Source organism: Gekko japonicus, unplaced genomic scaffold, assembly GCF_001447785.1.
Source record: "Gekko japonicus isolate JY-2015 unplaced genomic scaffold, Gekko_japonicus_V1.1 scaffold21, whole genome shotgun sequence".
NCBI lineage: Eukaryota > Metazoa > Chordata > Lepidosauria > Squamata > Gekkonidae > Gekko > Gekko japonicus.
The window spans coordinates 1,908,859-1,933,550 of NW_015173122.1; the positions used below are offsets into that span (position 1 = coordinate 1,908,859).

General features: G+C 52.2%; 1 protein-coding gene across 1 annotated transcript in view; it reads right to left on the reverse strand.

Moving 5' to 3' along the window:
- The window catches only part of KIAA0100 (KIAA0100 ortholog), a 61,167-nt gene that overhangs the window by 20,210 nt on the left and 16,265 nt on the right, over positions 1-24,692 (reverse strand). The window contains exons 9-26 of the mRNA XM_015421906.1: positions 23,061-23,187; positions 22,799-22,923; positions 21,770-21,837; positions 21,505-21,656; positions 21,086-21,201; positions 20,759-20,922; positions 18,837-19,104; positions 16,086-16,291; positions 13,739-14,819; positions 10,429-10,620; positions 10,032-10,234; positions 9,783-9,901; positions 8,475-8,695; positions 7,718-7,908; positions 5,169-5,268; positions 4,859-5,071; positions 3,294-3,566; positions 2,270-2,427 (exon numbers count right to left, since the gene is read on the reverse strand). Coding sequence (XP_015277392.1) covers positions 2,270-2,427; positions 3,294-3,566; positions 4,859-5,071; positions 5,169-5,268; positions 7,718-7,908; positions 8,475-8,695; positions 9,783-9,901; positions 10,032-10,234; positions 10,429-10,620; positions 13,739-14,819; positions 16,086-16,291; positions 18,837-19,104; positions 20,759-20,922; positions 21,086-21,201; positions 21,505-21,656; positions 21,770-21,837; positions 22,799-22,923; positions 23,061-23,187 — 3,977 coding nt within the window. The remainder of the gene's footprint in view (positions 1-2,269; positions 2,428-3,293; positions 3,567-4,858; positions 5,072-5,168; positions 5,269-7,717; positions 7,909-8,474; positions 8,696-9,782; positions 9,902-10,031; positions 10,235-10,428; positions 10,621-13,738; positions 14,820-16,085; positions 16,292-18,836; positions 19,105-20,758; positions 20,923-21,085; positions 21,202-21,504; positions 21,657-21,769; positions 21,838-22,798; positions 22,924-23,060; positions 23,188-24,692) is intronic.

Genomic DNA, 24,692 nt, shown 5'->3' on the forward strand with positions numbered 1-24,692 from the left:
TGCGGCACGGTTCTTTTTCGTCTGATTAGAAAATTTAGCACAATGCTTACAAGTATCCGCTCTGTGTGACTCGCCTAAGCAGAACAAACAAAGTTCATGGCCATCTGGAGGGGCCAATTTACTTCCACACTTCTTACAGCGGTTGAAAAAGCCCCACCTGACTCCTCTTCGTTTTCTTTTCCATACGGCGGGAAGAAAAAGTGAAGAGGGAAGGGGGGGGGGGGGGCCCGAAGGCCTGAGGGGATTCCCCTCAGAAAAACAAAAGTTCTCGCTTTTCTTCTTTCTTCTTCTTCTTCTTTTTTTTTTTGTAAACTGAAGTAAAGAAATAAAATAAAGGATGATCCTAAGAAACAAGAAATAAGGTAAAGGCCCGAAGGCAGTAATAGCTATCCGGTCAGGAGGAAAGGCAAAAAGGTCCTTTCAACGCGGCGGTAGAGAGAGAACTGGCGGGATCTCCGCGCCCGTCCCCTCTGGGCATGCATGCTGGGGTTCCTGCGCATGCTCAGTGGGACTCGCGCGAAAATCCTTTGAAACATAGCTTGCTACGGCACCGGTTGGGTCAGCGCAGGCGCACTAAACCCATTGGTGTGAAGCACAGAGACCACGAAGAAGATCTATGAGAGCCTCCCCACCATTGGCTGAGAGAGGGTTCGCTCCCTCCTGAAGGCTGAGATCCCCGATGGACACAGGGAAAGTGTCCTTCGCACAGTAGATCTCAGGGCCAGAAGGCAGGGCAAGTGTCACCAGGTTAAAAAAAGGAACCAACCCCGGAGTGACCACCAGTGCCAGGAGGCAACATCCCAAATCCGGAAGCTGCAGCTGGTGCAGAACGCAGCGGCGAGGCTGTTGTTGTGTCTTCCTATGTGGGAGCACATCCAGCCTGCCCTGAAAGCACTGCACTGGCTGCCTATAGCATACCAGATTCGGTTCAAGGTGCTGGTTCTTACCCTTTAAAGCCCTATATGGTCAGGGACCTATTTACCTAAGGGACCGGCTTTCCCCACATGTTCCCCAGAGAGCACTAAGATTGGGGTCTCAAAACCATTTGGCCCTCCCGGGCCCTAAAGAAGACAGGCCAGCTGTGACAAGGGCCAGGGCCTTTTCTGTGGTGGCCCCTTACTGGTGGAACGAGCTCCTGGATGACATCAGGGCCCTCCGGGACCTTTTACAGTTCTGCAGGGCCTGTAAAACGGAGCTCTTCCACCAGGCTTTCGATTACAGTGCCGCCTCCCAATATTGTGGCTCTGGCCCAATATCAGTACTAACCTAATAACTAATAGCCTGGCAAGAACTCAGACTATAGTGGCAGCTGACCATCTGGATGCCGAGAGAACACTGCCATCGTTTACTAGCTCCTATGACTACTAGCAGTTTTGATTTTACATGCTGTGGTTTTAACTTAAATTTTGTTTTTTTTAATTTATATATATAAAAATATATATATATTTATTCTGTAAGCCGCCCTGAGCCTGCCTGGGCAGGGAGGGCAGGGAACAAATTAAACCAATCAATCAATCAATCAATCAATCAATCAAGGGAAAGCCTCAGCCTCTATGCCCTGTGGTTGGCACTCCAGGGGAACTGGTTGGCCACTGTGTGTGAGAGAGGAGGATGCTGGACTAGATGGACCACTGGCCTGATTCCACAGGGCTCTTCTTACGAGAGGAAATGGTCTTTGTCAGTTGTCGAAAAGGGGTGAGTTAATTGTGGCACCTTAAAGACAAACATTTCTTGAGGGGCAAACCTTCTCTGTAAAGAAAAAGGTGTGAACCTTGAAGGTAGACCCCCTCGTCAAGATTTTTGAGCCAGCATGGTGTCATGATTAAAGTTTCAGACTAGGGTCTGGGAATCCCAGGTTCAGGTCCCCACTCTGCCATGGAAGCTTGCTGGGTGACCTTGGGCCAGTCACACACTGTCAGCCTAACCTACCTCGCAGGGTTGTTGAGAGGATAAAAAAAGGAGGAGACTGAAATAAGTCGCATTGGATCCCCAGTGGGGAGAAAGGCCGGATATAAAGGAAATAAAATAAATAAATCCCAGCCAGAGAACTGAATGTCTATGTTCATACAATCTGTTCCTGGCTCAACAGATTCCTTGGCCAGACAGCTGCTATTCTTCTGGCCACCATAAGGGCAGGAAACAGGAAACCCCGTGCAGGCGAGGAAATGCTTTGCCCCCCACCCCTGGGGCCCAGCTCAACCCACTCCAAGAGCAATCCCCTGATTGCTCTCCACTGTGAAATCCCAGGGGCCCGGGGGGGGGGGGGCACCTGGCAGTTGATGAGCTCAATCAGGCTGTTACGGTTGAAGATGTCATCCGTCTGGCAGGCGGCGATCCCACAGAGCTGCTCGCTCACCCCCGACTCCTCCTCTGTGAAGACCACAAACTTGTCCGTCTCCTCGATGAGCTTCTGGAGCATGTAGGCGCCTGGGGGGGGGAGCGGGGGGGGTCAGATCAGGGCTGGCCGGGCAAGCGGCCTGGAAACAGGAGGCTGGGGCTTTGCAGCCAGCCGGCAGCAGCCGGCGTGAGCGGGACTGAGCAAGACCATTGCTGGGGTCCCCATCAGCACCTCATGCAGACAACTTGATGCACTTAAGTTATCATGTTTAAATAAAGACTGCACTCCATCCTAGGACCCCTTCCCACAATGCCCGACTCCCCAATTGAACCAACATCACGTCAGAGTATCCCCCCCCCTCCTCCTGGCGGCCCCCTAACCCCTACGGCAGTTTGGTGTAGTGGTTCAGAGCAGCGGACTTTAAGTCTGGAGAACTGGGTTTGATTCCCCACTCCTCCACATGCAGCCAGCTGGGTGACCTTGGGTCAGTCACCAGTTCTCTCAGAGCTGTTCTCTCCAGAGCAGTTCTCGAAAGAGCTCTCCCAGCCCCACCTACCTCACAGGGTGCTTGTTGTGGGGGGAGGAAGGGAAGGAGACCGTAAGCCGCTCTGAGACTCCGAGTGAAGGGCAGGGTATAAATCCAACTCATCTTCCCCTTCTTCTTCCACTTTATCTTTAAAATTTGCTTTGTCCGTACGGGACCCCACCCGTTCAGCCCAAAATACTTCTTGCTTTGCTTTGCCTCTTCTGGACCTTGCCCCTGAAAAACCCAACCCACAGAAGGCTGCAGGGGCATTATTTCAAATTGAAGTGCCGCCAAAACAGATCCATGGAAGGGCAGGCGCTCCACGTGGCCCCAAAGCCAAGCCACTCGGGCCCCACAGGAGATGGGAGGGGCTCACTGCTCTCACCCACACTGCCAGGAAGGCTCCCACCACCCCCTCCTGCTCCTCACCTCCAGAGGGACTTCGCTCTGTCCGGTTGCTGCTGGCTCGCAGCGGAGGCTGGGGGCTGGGGGGCGGCCCCCGCTTGAACTTCTTGGCAGGCAGCTGGGTGTCAATCTTCAGGCCTTTCATGGCCTCCGTGGAAAGGTTGCGCTTGAGCACCGCGGCCTTCTTGTAGCCGTCGTAGAGGCCAAAGGCGATGTCTCGGTTGGTGGTGGTCCAGGAGGCCCGCAGGTCCACCAGCTGCAGCTGGTGAGTGTGAAAGGCATCGTCGCCATCACGGGGGGGGGGGGGAGGCCCCCGGGGGGGGGGGGGGACACACACACGAAGCTGCCTCAGAGGGTATCAGCTCACGGGTTCCTCAGGGTCAGTATTGTCTACGCAGGCTGGCAGGGGCTCTCCGGGGTCTTGGGCTGAGGTCTTTCCCGTCACCTCCCACCCGGTCCTTTTGGCCAGAGGTGCTGGGGATTGAACTTGGGACTTTCTGCACGCAGAGGAGATGCTCTGCCAGTGAGCCACAGCTCAGTAACAGCCATGGGCCACCACTCTGGTCAGCCAGTCATCAGAACTCCCGGCCCTGTCCAAAGGACTCAGAGGAAAGAAAGCCGACCCCATAACCTCCAGCAGGACATGGATTCAGCCCCCTTCTGCCCCAACAAGAGGGGAATAGGACCCCCCCTCACTTCGTATCTAAGGGACTGCCTCTTCCCATATACACCTCAAAGAGCGTTACGCTCAAAAGATCAACACCTCCTGGTGGTCCCTGGCCCAAAGGACGCCTGTCTTGCCTCAACCAGGGCTTTCTCTATCCTGGCCCCAGCCTGGTGGAACAGCCTCCCTATTGAGATCGGGGCCCTGTGGGATCTTCTTCAATTCCGCAGGGCCTGCAAGACGGAGCTGTTCCACCAGGCCTTTGGGTTGAGGCAGCGGGTGCCCATCTAGGGCCTCCATGAGGTTGCTGTCACCCATCTGTCACCTGTCTACTGACCACCAAAAATTGGCCTTTAACTCATTGTACCATCAGGCCAGAATTTTATAGCCAACTTGTGCTCTTCCAAGCTGTACCCATTGTTATAATGTTTTATTGTGTTTTAATGTTTAAAACTGAAATTGTATTTATTTTGATGATGTTACCCACCCTGAGCCCACCCGCGGGATATAAATACAAATAACAAACAAACAAACAAACAAACAAAAATAAAATGTTCTTGTTTTCACTTGTTCACTCCAAAGTCCACCTGCAGGTAAGGCCTGGAGAGCTGGCAAACAGTAAGCAGGAGGAGGCCTCGACAGAATAACAATAATTATTATCGTATGGCCATGTGTGTGGTATAGCCTGGAGATCCTAAGATTATCCGGCAGTCTTAAATTATAACTCGTTTAGCGTTATGCACCACTAGGTGGCGAGCTAGACTTACTTTGTGGGCTGAGAAGCCATACACATATCAGAGCCTCCTCCGCAGCTACAGGCCAATTTCGCCACAGAACTCAGGAGAGGAGGAGACCCTACATCTGGGACAGTCTGCAGGGAGGAGAGGCTGCACTGTCCCAGCACCACCCTGGCCGGGAAAACAAAAAAGAAGTACCTCCTCTGCCGTGCGGGCGCTGTGGCGCTGGTAGGTGAGGGATGAGAGGCTCAGCAGGTGGGTCTTCTTCACCAGCAGGTCGAGGCGGTGGTCTGCGTTCTCGTCACAGGTGGAGGCCATGAGGTGCACTGTGACTAGGCTCAGGTCGCTCACCATCTGTGTGATGCTCCACTCGGAGATCAGGCGCCGCATCACTGTGCCAGCTGCAGGCGGGGGATGCTGTTGAAAGGAGGACCGCCGCCAAGTGCGCCAAGGGAGACCGCCTCCCACCCAGCTCCTCCCCGACCCTGCCCCACTCACCCTGGGGGATGAGCCGCTGGGTGCCACGAGTGAAGATGTGCCCTTGGGCGCATTCCAGTTGGATGCCACGCTGCTGGGCGAAGGAGGCCCAGTAATGCACCTAGGGAAGCAGACGGAGAGGAGGAGTCACCGGGTTTTGTCTCCAGCCAGTTTTACCACCGGGAGCCTTTTATTGCAACAGAGTTAATAGTGTGACTGTAATGATTCCTTGTTTTATATGTGTGTGTGTCTCTTTAAAAGTTTGGTTGCATGGTAAATAGACTAGAGTGCTTGAGAGAAGCAAGCGTGGTATGATTAGTGGTTGACAGAGAGGGGGAGGGGTTTTGGAAGTGGTTCTGAGTGGATGAATATTTATGTCTGTCAAGAGTGACAGTTACAGGTTTGACAGTTGATAAAGACAGTTGATAAGATAGTTCGTTCGGAGGTCTGTGTGAGAAGCAGTCTTGTGTGTTATAGAAGAGAGTTCAGTTCTGTGTATGAGAAGAAAAGAGACAAGCAGTTCGGTGTTGAAACAGTTATAAGCTGAAGCTGAGTGTCTAGGAAACAGTAAAGTTAAAGAGTTACAAAGTTATCTGAAAGATCCCTGTCAGTAAGGGAGCAGATCTTGTGTGAGACACCAAGCAATTGTTCAAAATATTCACATTACTGGTTACATGGTTCTACCCTTTTATTTATGAATTATTTCAATAAATCTTCTTTTATTTAAGTATATCAGCTCTGAAAGAAATACTTCCCAGGACCACATAGTTCCCCATAAGCCTTATACTCGACCTACCTACCCAGTAATAGCAAAAGTAAAGTATAAAGGTTTGGAAAGCCTTACATTTCCTGGTGGCAGCCAGATATACCCTAGTAGAACAAAATAAAGAGCACTTTTAAAGGGAAACCAGACCTCCCCATATAAGGGGTCGTCACAGTGACCCTGTCTTGCAGTGATGCTGGCTAGCTGGAGGGTAAGAGAATCACAAAATCCCTGTGCCTGTGTTACACACTGTCAAGTCATTTCCAATTTATGGTGATCCTTTGAATTAATGAGTTCCAAAACATCCTATCGTTAACAGCCTTGCTCAAGTCTTGCAAACTAAGGGCCGTGGCTTCCCCTGACTGAGTCCATCCATCTCCTGTTGGGTCCTCCTCTTTTCCTGCTGCCTTCAACGTTTCCTTGCATTATTGTCTTTTCCAGTGAGCCTTGTCTTCTCGTGATGTGACCAAAGTACGACAGCTTCAGTTTTGTCTTCGAGCATTGTCTTTTAGCTTCTAGGGAGAGGTCAGGCTTGATTTGATCTAGAGCCCACTGGTTTGTCTTATAAAATCCCGACAACAACATAAAGCCAGGTTACAGCAGCAGTGCAAGGGCGTCACCAGCATCAGCTATAATAACTATAACCTCAATGGGGGAGGAAGCAACAACAGAAGATAAGAAGAGCCAGTTTGGGGTAGTAGTTAGGGCAGGGGTGTCGAACTCATTTGTTATGAGGGCCGGATCTGACATAAATGAGACCTTGTTGGGCCAGGCCAGGTGTGTCATAAAATGTAATGCCAGGTAGCAGAGATATAAACTTTATAAAGGACACAAACACAAAGGGTTTTTTTTTTAACTTAAAATAAAAACATGCTTAAAACATTAGCACTCTTGCAATATTTTGTTTATTTAACAGTGTCTGATAACTGACACCTCTCGCTCTGAATTATTGTATCAAAATGTCTGTGCTGTTGCAATCTTGAGTCTGCTGTTCATGTGTGTATCTGTAAGCTGCAAACCTACAATGACGCAGCAGCAGCACTGGAAGAAGAAGCAGAAGACAGCCAGTTCCACTGCGGGCCTGATAGAAGCCCTCTGGGGGCCTGATCTGGCCCCCGGGCCACATGTTTGACACCCCTGGGTTAGGGCGTGGACTAGAATCTGGGAGGCCCAGGTTTGAATCCCACACTCTGCCACAGAAGCCTGCTGGGTGAACTTAGGCCAGTTCACACACTCTCAGCCTAACATACCTAACAGGATTGTTGTTGTGTGGCTAAAATGGAGGAAAGGAGAGACAACGTAAGACACTTTAGGTCTCCCATTGGGGAAAAAGGTGGCATATAAGTGAAGCAAATAAATAATAACCAATAGAATGCACGGGAAGTAAAAAGCACAATGGAGAAATGCCAAGCATGAATCAGAACTTGTTAGCGTGAAGAGCCCTGACCCGGATAGCCCAGGCAAGCCCGATCTCGTCAGATCTCGGAAGCTAAGCAGGGTTGACTGTGGTTAGTACTTGGATGGGATGGGTACTTGGAATACGAAGTTGGGAGGACAGGGACAAGCTTTACTCAGCCACCTCTCTGAATATCCTCCAGGTGGGGTAAGTCACCAGAGGTTATCTTGACTTCCAGGTGCAGACACACACACACACATACACACACACAAATAAGAAAGAGGGGAGGAGGAAGAGAGGCATAAGGGAAAAGAGTTAGCAGAAAATGCAGTCGGGAAAACTGCTCTTGAAACCTGCTGCCCAAGCCAGGCGGTTTGGCGAAGGAAGAACACGCCGGAGACGGGGCCTCACCTGGAGCTTGGGGAAGAGGGCCGTGAAGGAGAGCTGGCGGTAGTGCTGCCCCAGCTTCTTTTTGCTGGGCTTCATGCTGCCGAAGAGCTTCCCGCGGCAGATGGGCCGGGTGACGCTGGTCCAGATGGCCCAGAAGTTCTGCATCCAGCGGAGGGTGCTGCTGTAGAGCAGGATGCGAGGCTGGGAGGGCTCTGTGGGGGTCGCAGGGAGAGGAGCACGGTCAGGCTGAGCCCTGCCTGAAGCCTCTCCGAGGTGCCTAAGAAAGGGGCTCACTGCTCAGCCCAAGAGAGTTGCCAGCCCAGGGCATCTGGTTCAGAATGCGGCCCTGGGGCCCTGACCTGGACAGCCCAGCCCAGGCAAGCCCGATCTCATCAGATCTCGGAAGCTAAGCAGGGCAAGTACTTGGAAGGGCGACCTCCAAGGAATACCAGGGCTGGGAGGCAGGGACAGGCAAATCAAGCCATCTCTCTGAAACATCCAAACCACATTAGGGGTCAACAGAAGTCACCGTGACTTCCAGGGATGCAAGCACACGCACAGAAGAAGGCCGCTTGAAAGCAATCCTTCGCTCGGCTACGTTCCACAGTCAGGAAACGCAAGACCGGCTAAGCAAACCTGGGCTTGGAACTGCACGGCCCTAAGTCCAGCAGCTCCCAAGCCATGCTAAAAAGGGGGGGGGGACACGAAACCCAAAGAAAGCATCCACTGCCACGGGGAGGGGGGAGCCACCCTGCATCCACCAGGCAGCAGTACGCACCCCCGCTGTGCCGTGTCAGGTCCATGCGGATGGAGAGGTTGAGGTTTTCGGAGCGGAAAGCCCGATAGGAGTCGTGCTGCTGGCCCACGGGCACCTCGGGCAGGAACTCCGGGGAGCGCAGCACCACGCCGTGGTGGTCGTGGGGGTTCCCGTGGCACAGCCACGTCAGATCCAGCGTCATGCACAGCTGGGGCAAATGGAGGAAGCAGCAATCGTCATACCTGGGGGAGCAGGGAGAAGGGAAGTCACACCAGGGATAAGCCTCCAAATTGCTGCCCCCCCCCCCCCCGGATGCTGCCGAATCCCATATTAGACTCTGGATGTGGCAGCTGGGCAAAGAAGCCACCCTTCACTGGTCCCGTCCTCCAGTCCTGTCTTCTTCCCGACCTTTCCATCACTGACGTCCCCAAACTCTTTCCTCTTTGCAGCTGGGCAAAAAAGCCACCCTTCACTGGTCCTTCCTCCGGTCCTGTCTTCTCCCCGACCTTTCCATCACTGACGTCCCCAAACTCTTTGCAGGGACTGCAGGTAACGCTCCCTCTAAGCTGTGGAGCCTTGTGAGCAAAAATTCTACTTCGTGAGCTACTGGCATTAAAGTTGTGAGCGAGCGATTGGGCTACTGCCTCAATTAGTTTGCTCTGGAGCCATCCTTCCCGAGCTAAGACAAAAATGTGTTAGTAAAGGTAAAGGTGTCCCTTGCTCGAAAGGCAGTCGAATCTGACTCTAGGGATGCGGTGCTCATCTCCATTTCCAAGCCGAAGAGCCAGTGCTGTCCAAAGACGTTCCCGTGGTCATGTGGCCGGCATGACTAGACGCCAAGGCACATGAAACGCTGTTACCTTCTCTCTGAAGTGGTACCTATTTATCTACTTGCAATTTCTTGCTTTCGAACTGCTAGGTTGGCAGGAGCTGGGGCCAGAGACGGGAGCTCACGCCATCATGCGGCACTCGGGTCTCGAACTGCTGAACTACCGACCTTCCAGTATGCAGTTCAGCGTCTTCACCACTTGAGCCACTGCAGCCCTAAAAACACGTTAGCCGGAGGCTAAAAAACCCCCTGTGAGCTAGCTCACACTAACTCAGCTTAGAGGGAACACTGGCTGCAGGTCTCTTGTTACAGGCTGCTGTGGAAGTCTGCAGGTGTGTTACGAACAAACAGGGGCAATGGCTGGGCCCGGGGCACTAGAGAGAATTGCCAGAAGCAGGTGCGCGGGACAGGCGACGGCCCTCCAGGAGGCAGATCAGCACTGTCAAGGCACTGCCGATCTGAACGAGGACACTGCAAGGCATACCCCCCCCCAAACTCACTTGGAGGCTGTGCGGACGTTGACATCCATGTCTCCCTTGAAGACAAACTGGCCCGGCTGCCAGTGGAAGGACAGACGGCTCCACTCCCAGTGCATGTTCTCCGTGGTGTTGTAAGGGTCCTGCAGGACAGGGACAGACACGAGAATGGGACCGAAGCCGACCCCGGCCAAGACTTTCAAGCCCCTCCCTCCCGTCAGCTTCTCTCTCTAGGCCCCCTGTGGGCCCCCCTCCTCCTCCTCCGGGCTTTACCTCTGTGGCCACCTGGTGCAGGTTTGCCTGCTCGATCTCCATGTGCCAGTTGCCGTGGAAAAGCAGGCGGCTCTTGTCCCACCAGGGCAGTGGAGGGCTGGGATCCTCCGAGGGCTTGGTCAGCAGGTCGACGGCTTGCCCAATGAGCGTCCAGGCCGGGTCCCAGCACGGCCCCCACACGATAGTGTACTGGAAAACTTCCGCTGTGCCAGACAGGGAAAGCACAGGTCAGACATGGGGGGGGGAGGGCGAAAGCACGGGTCAGACATGGGGGGGGGCAAAACCTCACTGGTGATTCCCCCCCCAGCATACCGCCACCCAACATGCTGCAGAGGGCAGAAAAGCCGGCCTTCCGCTGTGCCCTTTGGCTTGTACCTGTGCATTCCTGGGGACTTACAGTGGAAGTCGTGGTAGAACTTCAAGGGAGGCATGTTCCTCTCCACGGTCACATCTCCCCAGGGGGCCCCAAGCTGCAGGACCTGCCGCCGGCGAGAACAAGGCGGACCCCGTTGCTCGGCTCCGGCCAGTCGGCCGGAGAGCCTCCAGTCTCGGATCTCAAACAAGTAGCGAGGGTAATCCCGTATACGCACTGTGGGTCAACGTGGAAGGAAGGGCAAAAGTCACTGGAGAGCAAAGACAGGGGGCCAAGGAACTCGCAAGACTCCCTGTTCTGGGCTCACCATCATGAGCTGAAAACTTCAAAAAAATAATAATTGTATAGCACAAAAATGATACAACCGCTGCTGTTTTGAGACAAGCCCTTACCCGGATGGCCCAGGCTAGCCTGAATCTCATCGGATTTTGGAAGCTAAGCAAGGTCAGCCCTGGTTAGATCCTTGGATGGGAGACCACTCAGGAAGCCCAGGGCTGCTTTGCAGAGGCAGTCAATAGCAATCCATCTCTGTTCACCTCTTGTCTTGAAATGCTTACGGGGTTATCGTAAGTCTATTACAACTTGATGGCACCTTCTAACATTTGGAAAGGAAGCACTTTCAAAACAGTGAGCAAGCTGCGTCCCTCAAGCCCAGAGGTCATTTCGGGGGCAATCGCGGGGGATCGCAGTTCCCCCGGGTGAGGTACGGGGGGCGGGGCACATGACAAAGCCCCGCCCCCTGCTTCCGGCCGCCCCGCTTCCGGCCCTCATTCAGCCAGGAGGAGGCAGGTGAAGAGGGAGGGTAAGTTGCTTCCTCCCTGCCTCTCCCCACCCCTGCCTGCCTGGGGCCAGGGACCGGCACTGGCGGCCGGGACCGTTGGGGGCGGGGTGTGTGGCCTTATGACACACTTCCGGTGGGGGCGGGGGGTGTGGCCTTATGACACACTTCCGGTGATGTCAGGGGGTGTGGCATATGCTAATGAGTTATGCTAATGAGTTCCCCTAGCTCTTTTTCTACGAAACGACCCCTGCTCAAGCCTCTCAAGTTTCCCTTGTCTCCCCAGCTCCCAAGTTCCTGGATGAGACAGTCCACGTAGGGTGGCCAAACTGTGGCTCAGGAGCCGCATGCAGCTCTTTCACACATATTGTGCGGCTCCCGGCAGGACGACTGGGGAAGCTGAATATCATTACCAAACAAATGTCACTGGACAAATAAATATTATCAATATCTGCTTTTATCCCTTTGGTTATTATTTTTGGCAGTCTTGTTTAATGTTAATAAAAAGCAAATTTGAGTATTTTCCAATACAAACCTGTAATATCTGTTCGTGCCTTGCGGCCCACAAACATCTGATGTTTATTCTATGTGGCCCTTACGTTAAGCACGTTTGGCCACCCCTGGCACATGGCAACGATCCACGGCCGTCCACTTCATGACTCCCCAATTCAGGCTCCAGACACCTGACTGCCTACTAGGGGTATGTAATTTTTCCCCCTCAGGATTTTCCAGTTTAGGTGTATTGGATCCAAAAAATTTTGGGGGATTCCCGAATAACCTGGATCCCAATACCGGTAAAGTATTTGGATCCGACATTTTACAGAAATCCTTATTTTTTTCGGGTCCAATAGACTCGAACTGAAAAATACAGGGGGGGGGGAAGGAGTGGCAAAGACTCAAAACAAAGCTGCGAGGCGGCTCAGCTGGGGGTCTTTTGGGTGGTCCCTTTAAACCAGACTGCCCAAAAGAGCTCACAAAAGAGCCAATCCTGTGGGGAGAGTTCTTCCCGCAGGCTCTGCTGGGCAGCCCAGTTTTAAACCAGATGGGTCCAACAGAGCCCACAAAGAAGCCAATCCTGTAGAGAGAACTCTCCCCCCAGTCTGTGCTGGGGCTTTGCTGAGCAGCCCAGTTTAACCTGGACTACCCAACAGAGGCCGCAAAGGTGTTTATCCCTGCAGGCTCCACTGGGCGTCTCTTCAGCTGTTCAGTCAAACAGCCCAAAAGAACCCCAGCTGAGCTGACAGGGAGAGTGCGGCTTTGCACGCTGTCTTCTGCAGTCCCTTTAAACACCCCGTTTAAAGGGACTGCAGAAGCCCAAAAACAGCTGAGCAGCAGGAGCAATCTGCTCCAGCCTCTCTGGTGTTGTTCGGGTTTGTCAGTAATTCCCAAATGTATCCAGGATTTTTTTGGGAATTCCCCCCCCCCCCGGTTCTCCCACAAAATCCCGGATACATTTGGGATGCCGAAATATACCCAAACAAATATCCATAAGGTGTTTTTCGGGTATATTTTCAGTCTGGGTAAACTCGAATGCACATCCCTACTGCCTACTCCTCTCCGTGATGACACCATGGAACTTACCTACACTACTACACTACTAACTTATATCTGATCTACATGCATTTTTAAACAGCTGTGGCCGTCCCCCACAATATCTTGAGATTTTGAGGAGGAAGCTAAGGAACTCTGCTTGCAACCACTATCCTCCCAGCACAGAACCCTGGACCCCAGCAGAGAAGGAATTAGTTATTCCAACCACCACCACCAAGGCCCTCAGAAGGAGAATAGGAAGTAAATCAGGCATATGTGCCTGGATCCAGATAGGAATGCCCCCCCAGCCCCGCAGGCTTCCAACTAGAAGCCACTACAGAAAGCAGTCGGGCACCAACCCCACCGGGCCTGGGTTCATTTATTTATTTCCCATTTCCCATCTGGGTATTAAGGCTGTTCGAACAGAAAAAGACAGCAGTATAACAAAAAAGTTATTGCTGTTCAATTTTCATTACAAACGCTTAATTGCAGCAACTATATATTTATGCACGTCTAATTTCATTAGACGAGAGCCAGTTTGGTGCAGTAGTTAGGAGCGCGGACTCTAATCTGGGAGAACCGGGTTTGATTCCCCACTCCTCCACGTGCAGTTGCTGGGGTGACCTTGGGTCAGTCACAAGTTCTCTCAGAGCTGTTCTCTCAAGAGCAGTTCTTGCAAGAGCCCTCTCAGCCCCACCTACCTCACAGGGTGTCTGTTGTGGGGAGGGGAAGGGAAAGGAGATAGTCAGCCGCTCTGAGACTCCTTCAGGTAGTGAAGGGCGGGGTATAAATCCAATCTCTTCTTCTTCTTCATTTAAAACATTTGTTAGTGGCCTTTCTTCCCTATGGAGCCCAGGGCAGTTTACAAGGACCTGGGTTTAAGTCCCTTCTCCAAGGAATATCTAGTCTCATGTTGTGCTTGGTCCCAAATGTCACTTTGGGAGCCCATGTTCCTACCCAGATGTGATAACAACAACATGCACTAGAGCTAGCTTGGCAAGGGTAGGACCCCACCCGAGGACTGACCGAGGAAGGTCTTGACGCTGCCTTTGACCATGCGGCACCAGTGGGTAACAAGCTCCAGGCCTTCAGGTGGGAAGGGGCTGACGCTATCCAGCTCCTGGACCTGCTGGAGGACACGCTCAGCGCCGTGGAAGGACTCGTCGGCCAGGGCCACCAGCTCCAGGTCGGATAAGGTCCAGGTGAGCAGGGCCTTGCGCATGGGCGTGTTGCTGTAGAGGCGGTGGGAGCGCTGGATGTAGATCTCAATGTTCTTCTTCTCCAGTGAGGCATATAGCTCCTCGATCTTGCGGGCCGGCAGCAGCTCGCCGTGCTGCTTGCGCAGGGCGGCCACCTTGGCGTCCAGCAGGCCCAGGCGCTTGGCGCTCTCCTTGCTCTCGTCCTTCATCAGCTCATAGTTGTCCCGCAGCTTCACCTCGAAGACGTCGTCCAGGAAGACCCAGGAGAACTGCTGGACCTTCAGGAGGAGGTCCGGCGGGAGGGCTGGCTCGTGGTCGGGGTGCCGATCGGTGTAGTGGAGGCCTTTCAGCCACTTCTGCACGCCCAGCGCTTCGTCCAGCGTGGCGGAGAAGTCGTATTGGTAGGGGAACTCCACAGCCACGCTGGCGCACGAGAGGACCCAGGCGCGGTTCCGCAAGGAGGTCAAGGCGGGAAAAGGCCCGCGGTGCAAGATCATCTCTTCCAGCTCGGGCAGGGCCTGCACTTCCACCTCCTTGAAGGCAAAAATGCCGTTGCCGTCAAAGCCTGCAGCCAGGCCGGGGCAGTAGGCGTGAAGGGAGGTGCCGTGCCGGTTCACTTGGACCCGTTCAGCCACCAGGCTCAGGTAGCGGGTCTCCGAGACAAAGGCCGTCACCTTGAGGGAGCTCAGCTCCAGCGTGAAGCCAAGGAGCCGCTTGGGGGGAAAGCACTCAGTTACGGAGGCCTCATCTGCGTCATCGGGGCCCTGCAGGGCTGGGGTATGCGAGGATGGCAGTGAGAGAGTGCCCTGCAGCATCTTGTAACACTGCAAGGTAGCCAGGAAGTGCTGGAACAGGTACATGTGGTCCGGGGGGCTCCACTGGATGCTCAGGCTTTCTCCACTCTGCACCTAGAAGACAGCAGTTATAGGGCCCACATTACTTCGGCCCCACTGTCTGTATCAGGCCCCGCTTTACCTTAGCCCCGCTGTCTACATCAGCGATCCCCAATGAGGGTGGCCCTTGTGTGCCAGGGTGCCTGCCAGCACCCCTTCCAGGCATCTGCCAAGCAATGCTCCCTCTAAGCTGCGGAGTCTTGTGAGCAAGAATTCCACTTTGTGAGCTACTGGGCATTAAAGTTGTGAGCGAGTGATTTTGGCTGCTGCATCAATTAGTTTGCTCTGGAGCCATCCTTCGTGAGCTAACACAGAAATGTGTGAGCTGGAGGATAAAAAACTGTGAGCTAGTTCACACTAACTCTGCTTAGAGGGAACACAGCTGCCAAGTGTCTTAGAAAGTGGGCGGGGCCAATTGGGGCTCCTGCCCAGCAGGTCTCCTAAGGGGCGGTGCAACTGAAAAGAATATCGCTTCAGCAGCCACTACCATTACTGTGTTGGTTTTATTCCTCTCGCTCGCTGCTCTTTCCAAATCCATTTCTAAAACTGGTCCTCTCAGTCCTGGCGCTTGGGCTTCCTTCGCCCGGGACTCCTACTCTCGGGGCAGCCATTCTGTGGTTGGCGCCAATGCCCACAATGGCCCTTTCATGGCTTCGCCCTCCACCTTGGGTCAGAATTCGAAAGTTGCCCTTGTTTTGATGTGCGTGTGTTCCTTTAAATGTTAGTTTGATGCAAGGAGGGCGATAGTGGGAGATGTGTGTGCTGTGATTGGTTGATGACTGAGAGTGTGGTAGGAGATGTTCTGAGAGGACTTTCTGTGTGTGTGTGTTTTATGACAGAGTTCAGTGTTCTGCGTGTCTTTGGAGAGTGAAGTGTGAAAGAGCTATGAGAGAGAGTCTGTGGAGAGAGAGAGTCTGTAAGGAAAAGAAACAAGCTGCGTCTAAACTGTGTGATTAGACCAATGTTTTATCTTGTGTGGAAAAGTCAAAGAGTTTAGCCGGTTTGGCTACATACATGAAAAAGAGAATCCTGTCAGAGTGGAATTCTGGTGTCTGAGAGACTGGTGTGACACCAAGCTTACGAGTTATATTTTACAAGTTCCTTTTTCCTGAAACCTATTTTGTTCTTGTTTCAATAAATCCATTTTTGTTCAAATATCCCAGAATTCAGTATACCCACCCCTGGCCTACATGCTCCCCCCAACCCCAAACTTTGGCCAGTAATTCTGCCGTTTCCCCCTCCCATGGAAGTCAGAAGGGGGAGGGGCTTCCCAGCAGGTACCTCCAGGAAACAAATGCTGCTGCGAAAGGTGAGGGACAACGCAGAGAGGCTGGCCACGGGGCTAGGGATAGCCGGGGCTTTGCAGCAGGGCTGCATCTTTTCCGTGACGCTCTTCAGCAGGGCAAGCCCCACCCCCTGGACGCTGATGGTACAGCTCTCGGCACTGCCCAGCACTGTCAGGGTATCCACTCGCACCTCTGCAGCCCCTGGTGAGAGAGAGAGAAAAAAAGAAATCATGTGCAGTTTAGAAGTCTGTCAAAACGTCCATAAATCACCCACAATTAACTGGATTTGAAAGAACAAAGGACATAGGACCATTTACTACAGCACAAGGACTTTAATCTTGGAAAGAACACTTACAGGCACTTTCATTCATCATCATCATTCATTTCGGGCAAAATACAGTCAAAATACAGTCAAATGGAATGCCCGAAATGAATTCTCTATTCGCAATTGCGCTTCGTTTTTGATCAATGAAGAAGATGTATGTAAGCGTCAGGCTTTATTTCTATCTCTGTAGATAAGAACTGGAGACAAATTACATAATCTTGTTCAGAAGAAGGAACGTCGAAACGACACAGGACATTCCGGAGCAAGGTCATCCAGCCAGGTGCAAGTGGAGGAGTGGGGAATCAAACCCGGTTCTCCCAGATTAGTCCACGCACTTAACCACGACACCAAACAGAATGGACTGTTGATAGTGATCATGAATTGCTTATTGTGATTAAGATATGTACTGATGTAGAGACATATGCACTATAATAAGAAAATACTGAAGTACTGAACTTTCCAGAGCTATCATTTCATGGTTCTTGTGATTAAAACTACAAGGAGAGCAACAACGGCAAGCGATTTGCTTTGCTTCGTTTTTTGCATTTGTCGCAGAGTTAATTTAAGGCAGTTCTATCTTAATGTATTTTCTGATGTTCATTCTGTTTATTGTAAGCGGCCTTGAGTGCTGGAAGGTAGAAAGGCAGCTAATAAACACTTTAAGTGAATAAGGCAGAAGACCATTAAAAGGGCCTTCACCCTCGCCGGGTCTGATGAAAGACCCATCTAGGTTCAGCGTTCAGTTTCGACAGCATGCAGCTAAGGGTGAAGGTGACAGTCCTTGGTAACTGGTTACCAGAGACAGACTGCCACTGAGGATGGAAGTTCTACTTAACTCAACAAGCCTATTTTATTTTTCTCACAGGTGACTTATGGTGACCCCCCCGTAGGGTTTTCAAGGCAAGAGATTTTCTGAGTTGGTTTGCCATGGCCTGCCTCTGTCACGACCCGGGTATTCCTTGGAGTTCTCCCATCCAAACACTAGCCGGGGCCGACCCTGTTTAGCTTCCGAGATCTAACGAGACCGGGCTAGCCTGGGCTATCATCATCTATGTTAATTATACAGAACACCGACCGATGCTTCAAAAGCAGAGAAATGCAGCGGCATCCTTCTCGTGGAACAAATAACATTATATCATCATCGCGGGCGCCTTGATAATTAAGGGGTGAAGCGGGCAGCAGCTAGAAAGGTTCTCTAACGGCTGCCACCACTCTGGTATGGGTCTCCTCGGGGGGAGGTGCAGACCACCCACCCTACCCCTTTAGACACTCCTTTTCCAGCAGGTTCCTCCTCATAAGTGACCGAATGAGGCGTGAGGACCCAGGCAGAGTAACAAACTATTTTCATTAAAGAGATTTCATGACACCTGTAATTCAATAACATGTAGGAAAAACCGTAAAGGTAGGCAAACCAGCAAAATAAGACACCCTGATGCGTCTGACTATACTGCCCCTCGCCTTTTCTAGGTATCTGGCCTCAAGTTGACTCTCCCCTTTTGGATGAGGGATCCCTCCATCTGCAGCAGCTTCACACAAGCTCTGCTTCCGAGGCGTGAACAACCCCCCCACACACACACACACTTTGGCCAAAGCCTTTTATCACTTCTTGCCAGGCAACAGCCTCTACTATTCTACTGGTGCAAGTTTTCACTCCAAATCCCGTTAGCCAAACACAGGGTCCAAAGAGTGACCTGGGAAATGTAGGCCCTAATAGCTATTCTAGTACAGGCTTCCCTGGAGCCGCTAGGCCTCACTAGAGCCTGTAGGCCACACTACTATAGGCCTAGGATGATGATGATGATGATGATGATGATGATGATGATGATGATGATGATGATGATGATGATGATGAAGAAGAAGAAGAAGAAGGAGATGAAGGAGAAGAAGTAGTAGTAGTAGTAGTAGTAGTAGTGGTAGTAGTAGTAGTAGTAGTAGTGGAGGAGGAGGAGGAGATTGGATTTATACCCCACCCTTCACTACCCAAAGGTGCCTCAGAGTGGCTTACAAATTCCTTTCCCTTTCCCTCCCCACAACAGACACCCTGTGAGGTAGGTGGGGCTGAGAGAGAAGAAGAGATTGGATTTATACCCCGCCCTTCACTACCCAAAGGAGTCTCAGAGCGGCTTACAAACTCCTTTCCCTTCCCCTCCCCACAACAGACCCCCTGTGAGGTAGGTGGGCCTGAGAGAGCTCTGACAGAAACGGCTCTTTTTGAAGAACAGCTCTTATCAGAACTACGGCTTGCCCAAGGTCATCCAGCCAGGTGCAAGTGGAGGAGTGGGGAATCAAACCCGGTTCTCCCAGATTAGAGTCCGCGCACTTAACCACTACACCAAACGGGCGACAAGAGGGAACACTCCTTAGTATTCCATGGTGGTCCCTGCAGGTGCAATCTCTGCCCCAGACCACCTGATCACTCACCAGCCAGGGAGGACAAGGTGAATAAATTAACATCCTCCACTTTCAGATCGACCTTCCAGAGGATGCCCAGATCCTCCACCAGGGACAGTTGCAGGGACTCCAGGGACTCCTTGGTCTCCGCATTCCTGGGATGCAGCAGTGACAGGACTCTGGAGAGGCACTCGGAACAGGTGTCTGAACACTCCACCTGCAGGCCACGAAGGGTGCAGTCCAAGAAGAGGGTGTCCGCGTGGGCAGCGGAGGTGCCCAGGGGTTGGTTGTAGCTGCCCTGCAACGTATGATGCAAATTTCACTAGAGGGGAAGACCTTAGAGCTAGACTCTAGAAAGAAGCCCATTGATGCTCCAGGGCAACCCACAAAAGCAGCTGCCCAACACTGGATAATGGAGCCCGTGTATGAAAATACACATCTGCCACCCACCCTGCTTGGTGGAAGACTATTCACTATTGTTATGTTGCAGACAAGCAGCTATGAAAGAAGTCTCTTGCCCAAGGCCTTTCAGTGGGACCGGAGTGGGAGTCAAGACACAGACCTTGGTTTCTTGTGTTCACTGGGCCTCAGTGGCTCTCCCCACCCATCAGCCCTTCCTAGACTGCTCAAGATCTTATGCAATGATTCAGAAACTGTACAGCAAACCATGGGCCTGTTTGTATTAACCTTGCCCATTTAACCATGCTTTGGTTTCCTCAACCGCAATTAAGGATTGCAACCATGGAATACCAAAAAGCATGGTTAAGCAGCGCCTGCAGAGCAGGACATGAAACACAGTGCGGCTCGTCAAGACTAAGCCGTGCCTCCCACTTACATACATACATGCTGTGAGCAGGCACAGAGAGACACACAACATGCCTGCTAGCTGCTTCACAGGCAGAGAGAATGGAGACTCTCTTAATCATGGCTTACCCAGCAGAAGAGAATAGAATCACAGAGTTGGAAGGGACCTCCTGGGGCATCTAGTCCAACCCCCTGCACAATGCAGGAATTTCACAACTACCCCCCCACACACACACACAGTAACCCCTGCTCCATGCCCATAAGATGGCAAAAAAACCCCTTCCAGAATCCCTGGCCAAACTGGCCTGGAGAAAATTGCTTCCCGACCCCAAGGTGTTTTGACACAAACCAGGTTTTGCCAACCCACTACAGAACCCTTGACACAGAGAGTACTCCGTCTTTTTGGGTTATACCTCTGAGGATGCCAGTCACAGTTACTGGCAAAACGTCAGGTTCTACAATGCCAAGACCACAGCCACACAACCCGGAAAATCTACAGCAACTAACACTACAGAACCGTTATGCAGCCTGCCCACAGCCACAGTTTCAAATATTTAGCTGTCACGCTGAGCCAGGACGAAGGAGAGGATGAGCTGACTGGCTCGACCCTAATAGCTTCGTTTCTGTTTCTCTTCTCTATTATGAGAAACTGACTAGCGCTTTTTATTTGTACACTACTTTCTCTTTCCTCGTGCTCCATTTATCTCTTAACATTAACACCATGTTATTTTTACGTCAATGGGGTAGAACGACCCCGCAAAAGCAGCAGAACAGAGGGAAACCGAAGCAGACAATAACAGCAAAACATGAAACCAAAATGTACAGACCGGCAGCGGCATGTTGGAGTGAGTGACTCAGCATGCCTGGGCTTTGACCGGGGGGGGGGGGGGGGGGGGGGACACATCCTGCCTCTTTTCCTAAACAAAGCACCTTTTCCGCCCATTTAGAAAGCCCAAGCCTTGGAATGTTTTCATGGCCTTTGCCCTTCTTGGGGAAGTAGAGGGAGAAGACGCCAGCACTGGATTTCCCATCAGTGAGCAGGATCTAAGGTGCAGAAGTCCCACTGGGCAGGAATGGGCAGGAGACCCCCCCACCCCCTACTCCCCTTACCTGGTTGAACCATCCCCTCCAGCCCCTCCCTCACTCACTTGCACGCTGAAGGAGTCGAGGATGAGGGCCTCCCCCCACACGTGCATGTTGGGGGGGTGCGGGGCCCGCTGGATGTGCGAGTCGGCCCCCACGCGCCAGCAGAAATGGTCGACCACCAGCGCGGCTCGCTGGTGCACACTCTCAGGGCGCAGGTGCTGGTAATCTGAGCAGCAGACGGAGAGAGTCAGCCAGGGAACCGGCACCAGCCCCCACCCGACCCGGCCTCTGGCTGAAGCCACAGGAAGGCAGCGGAGACACCCCCACCACCCCCGCAGGGCGGGCGCCTTCCGGCCAGCGGCCCCTACAAAGAGAGGGCCGGGTCTCACCTACAGAAACAGAGTGGAAGCCTAAGGCGAAGGGGAGCATGTCTCCCAGCTGCACGGACAGGTTGACGTTGGAGACTGAGGCACTGAGGATGATGGTGGCCAGGATCTGGGGCATCCTGTGTGGAAGAAGCGTGACCGTGGCTACGTGCCCTGTGACCTGCGTGTCGTCCCAGGGTCAGCCCAAACGCCCCCCCAAAAAACGACTGGGAAAGGGCGTCGCTCTGCCCGAGACCCTGCAGCGCAGCTACCAGCCAGAGTCAACACGACAGAGTCTGATGGACATCCATCTATGTGCCTGTAGCTTCTCCCCGTTGCCCATCCCTATTTACGGTTTCCCCAAGGGCCTCTGGACAACGACACGTCCTTCAAGGCCAGAGAAGCAAAGAGAAACAGCCAAGCCCAGCCAGAGCAAAACTCACCGCCTGATGCTGCCACCGCTGGCCGGGGCTGGCAACCAGGCTTGCTGCTGGGCTAAAGCGAGCATGCCCAGCCAGTGCGAAAACTCCTGGTGGCGGTAGTGGACGATGCACGTGCTGAGGGTCACGGCCACAGAGATGTCTATGGCCATAACCTAGAGGGGGGCGAGACAGTCAGAGTTGCGACGGGGGCTGGGGAGGGGTGGAAGAGCGCGTGCCGTGCCCCTCCCCTCCCGCCGCTTCCGAGCACTGCTCGGCCACGGCTCACCTGCAAGCTTGCTTGAAGCATACTGAGACACACAATCCGCTGGCGGCTTTGAGAGAGAAGCAGCCCATCTGTGGGGACGAGAAAGGGAAAAGGCGAGGCTTACTGTGTGCGGGGAGCACTCCACTTCTACTGCGACTTCCTCTGCCCGACAGCCTTAGGCTTCAATACTGCCCACCCCCCTTCGGGGCCAAGACCTTCTTCACCAGCCGTAATCCTTGCTCTGTGACCCAATAAGCCAAGACATCAGCTGCAGCTAAGGAGATGACCTTTCTTAGGGTGACCCCAAAGTCGTCCGTCCAGGAAGGATACGTATGTGAACTTCCAGAGGAAAAAGTCTTTACACCTTGTAAAGCAAATCTGGCCCCTCAAGCCTGGGGAGGGACTGAAACCACCTGGCATGGCCAGAAGGGAGACTGCAGTTTCAGGCAGGCCAATTTCCAAGGGACCCCCCCAAAAAATGTGTGCTGGATTTAGTCGGGATGTGGGCCTGATTCAGCCGGAGAGGTATGTTCTTAGGAAGAGGACAAGCTTCAAATAGCTTAGGAAGAGGACAAGCTTCAAATAGAGATTGTGAGAGTGGAATAATAATAATAATAAATAATCAGTGTGTGTAGTGTAGCCAGGAGATCCTAAGATTGTCTGGCAGCCAGAAGTTCTAGCTCTTTAGCGTTACGCACCACTAGATAGCAAGCTAGACTTGTTTTTGGGCTGAGAGAGCTCTGAGACAGCTGTGACTGACCCAAGGTCACCCAGCTGGCTTCATGTGGAGGAGGAGCGCGGAATCAAACCCGGGTCTACAGATAAGAGAATCCAGGTTTTTGCAGCTCTAACACATGTCAGTGGACCATGGAGATTCTTGGTAGAAGAAGAGAAAGAGCCACCCAGGGGGGGGAAGAAGAGTCACCCAGGAGGAAGGCACTGATCTGAGAATACTCCAGAGGAGCAGCTGAAAAAGAACAGGGGAGAGCAGAAGGGCCTTCTCCCTCTTCAGGGTTCCTCTGCATCCGGCCCCTCCCCCTCCACACTTGCCTTCCAGCACAACCTCCACGCTCATCTGGGGCAAATCACAGGTGGGCGTGAAACTGCGGAGGGGCATCTGTTCCCTGTCACACTGAGACGCGAACTGCAGCCGTTTTAAGGTCCAGGTGAGATGCCTGCGGGAAAGGAGACCGATGACATGAACGCGGTCGCGTTTGCCGACAAGGGCTGGAGGCGGCCGCCCCCAACGACCTGCTTGCGGCGAGTGGGGCAGGGCACGAGGGCTCAGATGCTTCCCCAGTTCCCTCCTTACCTCTTTTGGCTGTTCATGGAGAGAACCACGCTGGTGTTCTCCAGGTCCACCCTTACCCCGGAGGGCACGCACTGCAGGCTGGCCGCACTCATCAGTGACGGCTGCGGCTCTTGATCTTCCAAGGGATCTAGGGATGGGAAATGTACAAGTGAGAAACCGCAGTTGGCCAAAACCCAGCATAACTCTCGTAGGGAAGGGCTGCAGCAGAAGGTCCTGGGCTCCATCTCCAGCATCTCCAGTTAGAACACTCAGGTCACGGGCGATGGGAAGAGCCTCCACCTGAGAACCCTGCAGAGCTGCCGCCACCAGTCATAGGGGACAAGGCTGACCTTGACAGGCCAACGGTCTGAGTCAGTATAAGGCGGCTTTGTGTGTTCACATGAACAAGGGCAGGGAAAAATGCACGCAAACTCCACGTGGAGCTGGGGGTCCCCGTTCGGATCCCAAGACGTGGAACTGAGCTGCAGAAAGCAGACGCGTAGGTCAGGGTGGGTTTCTCTCTTTGCCCTCTGGCCATTCCCCTGATCAGAAATGCCTTCCAACTATTACAATGCTGTCCATAATACCACATCCACCGAACCTGCTCAGTATATTTTTAACCGTAAGACTTAGCTAAAACGTATCTATTGTATTTGTCAATGTATATGTCAAGGTAGTCTTGCCATATTGCATTAATTGTTTGCGGTTGTAAATAAATAAAATTTATTATTTTAAAAAAGAAAGAAATGCCTTCCCACAGATCAAAACATTAATGCAATAGGACTACAGTCCGTTTAAGATATTGTCACACTGGTACCTGACTCCACAAAAGGTAGCTCATCATGCCATTCCCTTGGCAGGTTCATCATGCTGGAAGCAATGTGGTAAGAAGGGTGGACTATCAACATCACTGGGTATCCTGCCCCAAAGTTGAATGCTTTGGGGTAAAAGTACTAGATCAAATTCAAACTATCAATGGCCACCTAACTATTCTATTAACACCAGAAAGTCTATTCCTAAATAGCTGGAAGCCAGAACACTGTGCACCACCTACCATGAAAGTGGTCTCAGTTCTACTATCAGCTGCGCAAACCCTTATTTTGCCCCCACTGGAAAAGCACTACTGCCCCTGATCTTTCTCTCTGGCGTAAAAAAATATGGGAGTACTATATAATGGCAAAAATGACAGATAACATATCGCAATTGGCTGTCCAAACACACTCATCTGACTTTCTACCAATCTGGTTTCCAATCCTACAATATCTGGTGAAACTGAAAGAGATTCTTCAAGTTTTAAATGTTTTAATAGTGTTTTAAGTTTTAAATGTTTGATGTAGAGGAACCTTGGCACACTGTGCCAGGCAATGTGAGCCGCCCTAAGCCCGCTTGCGGGGAGGGCGGGTTATAAATATAATAAATAAATAAATAAAGTGGTCAATGCCACGTGTCTCTGGTAAAAGAACTGTAATCCTCCAGGCATCCTACTTTCCCCTCTATGTTATACCTGTTAAACCTACTAAATGCCATCTGTTATGATGAAGATGTAATACTGTTTTCATTTCCATCTATGCCTATCTAAAAATGTGTACTATTTGTGCTACTGTTGTATTAATACTAAATCTAATAAAAAACTTTTGTACACTGGAAAAGAAA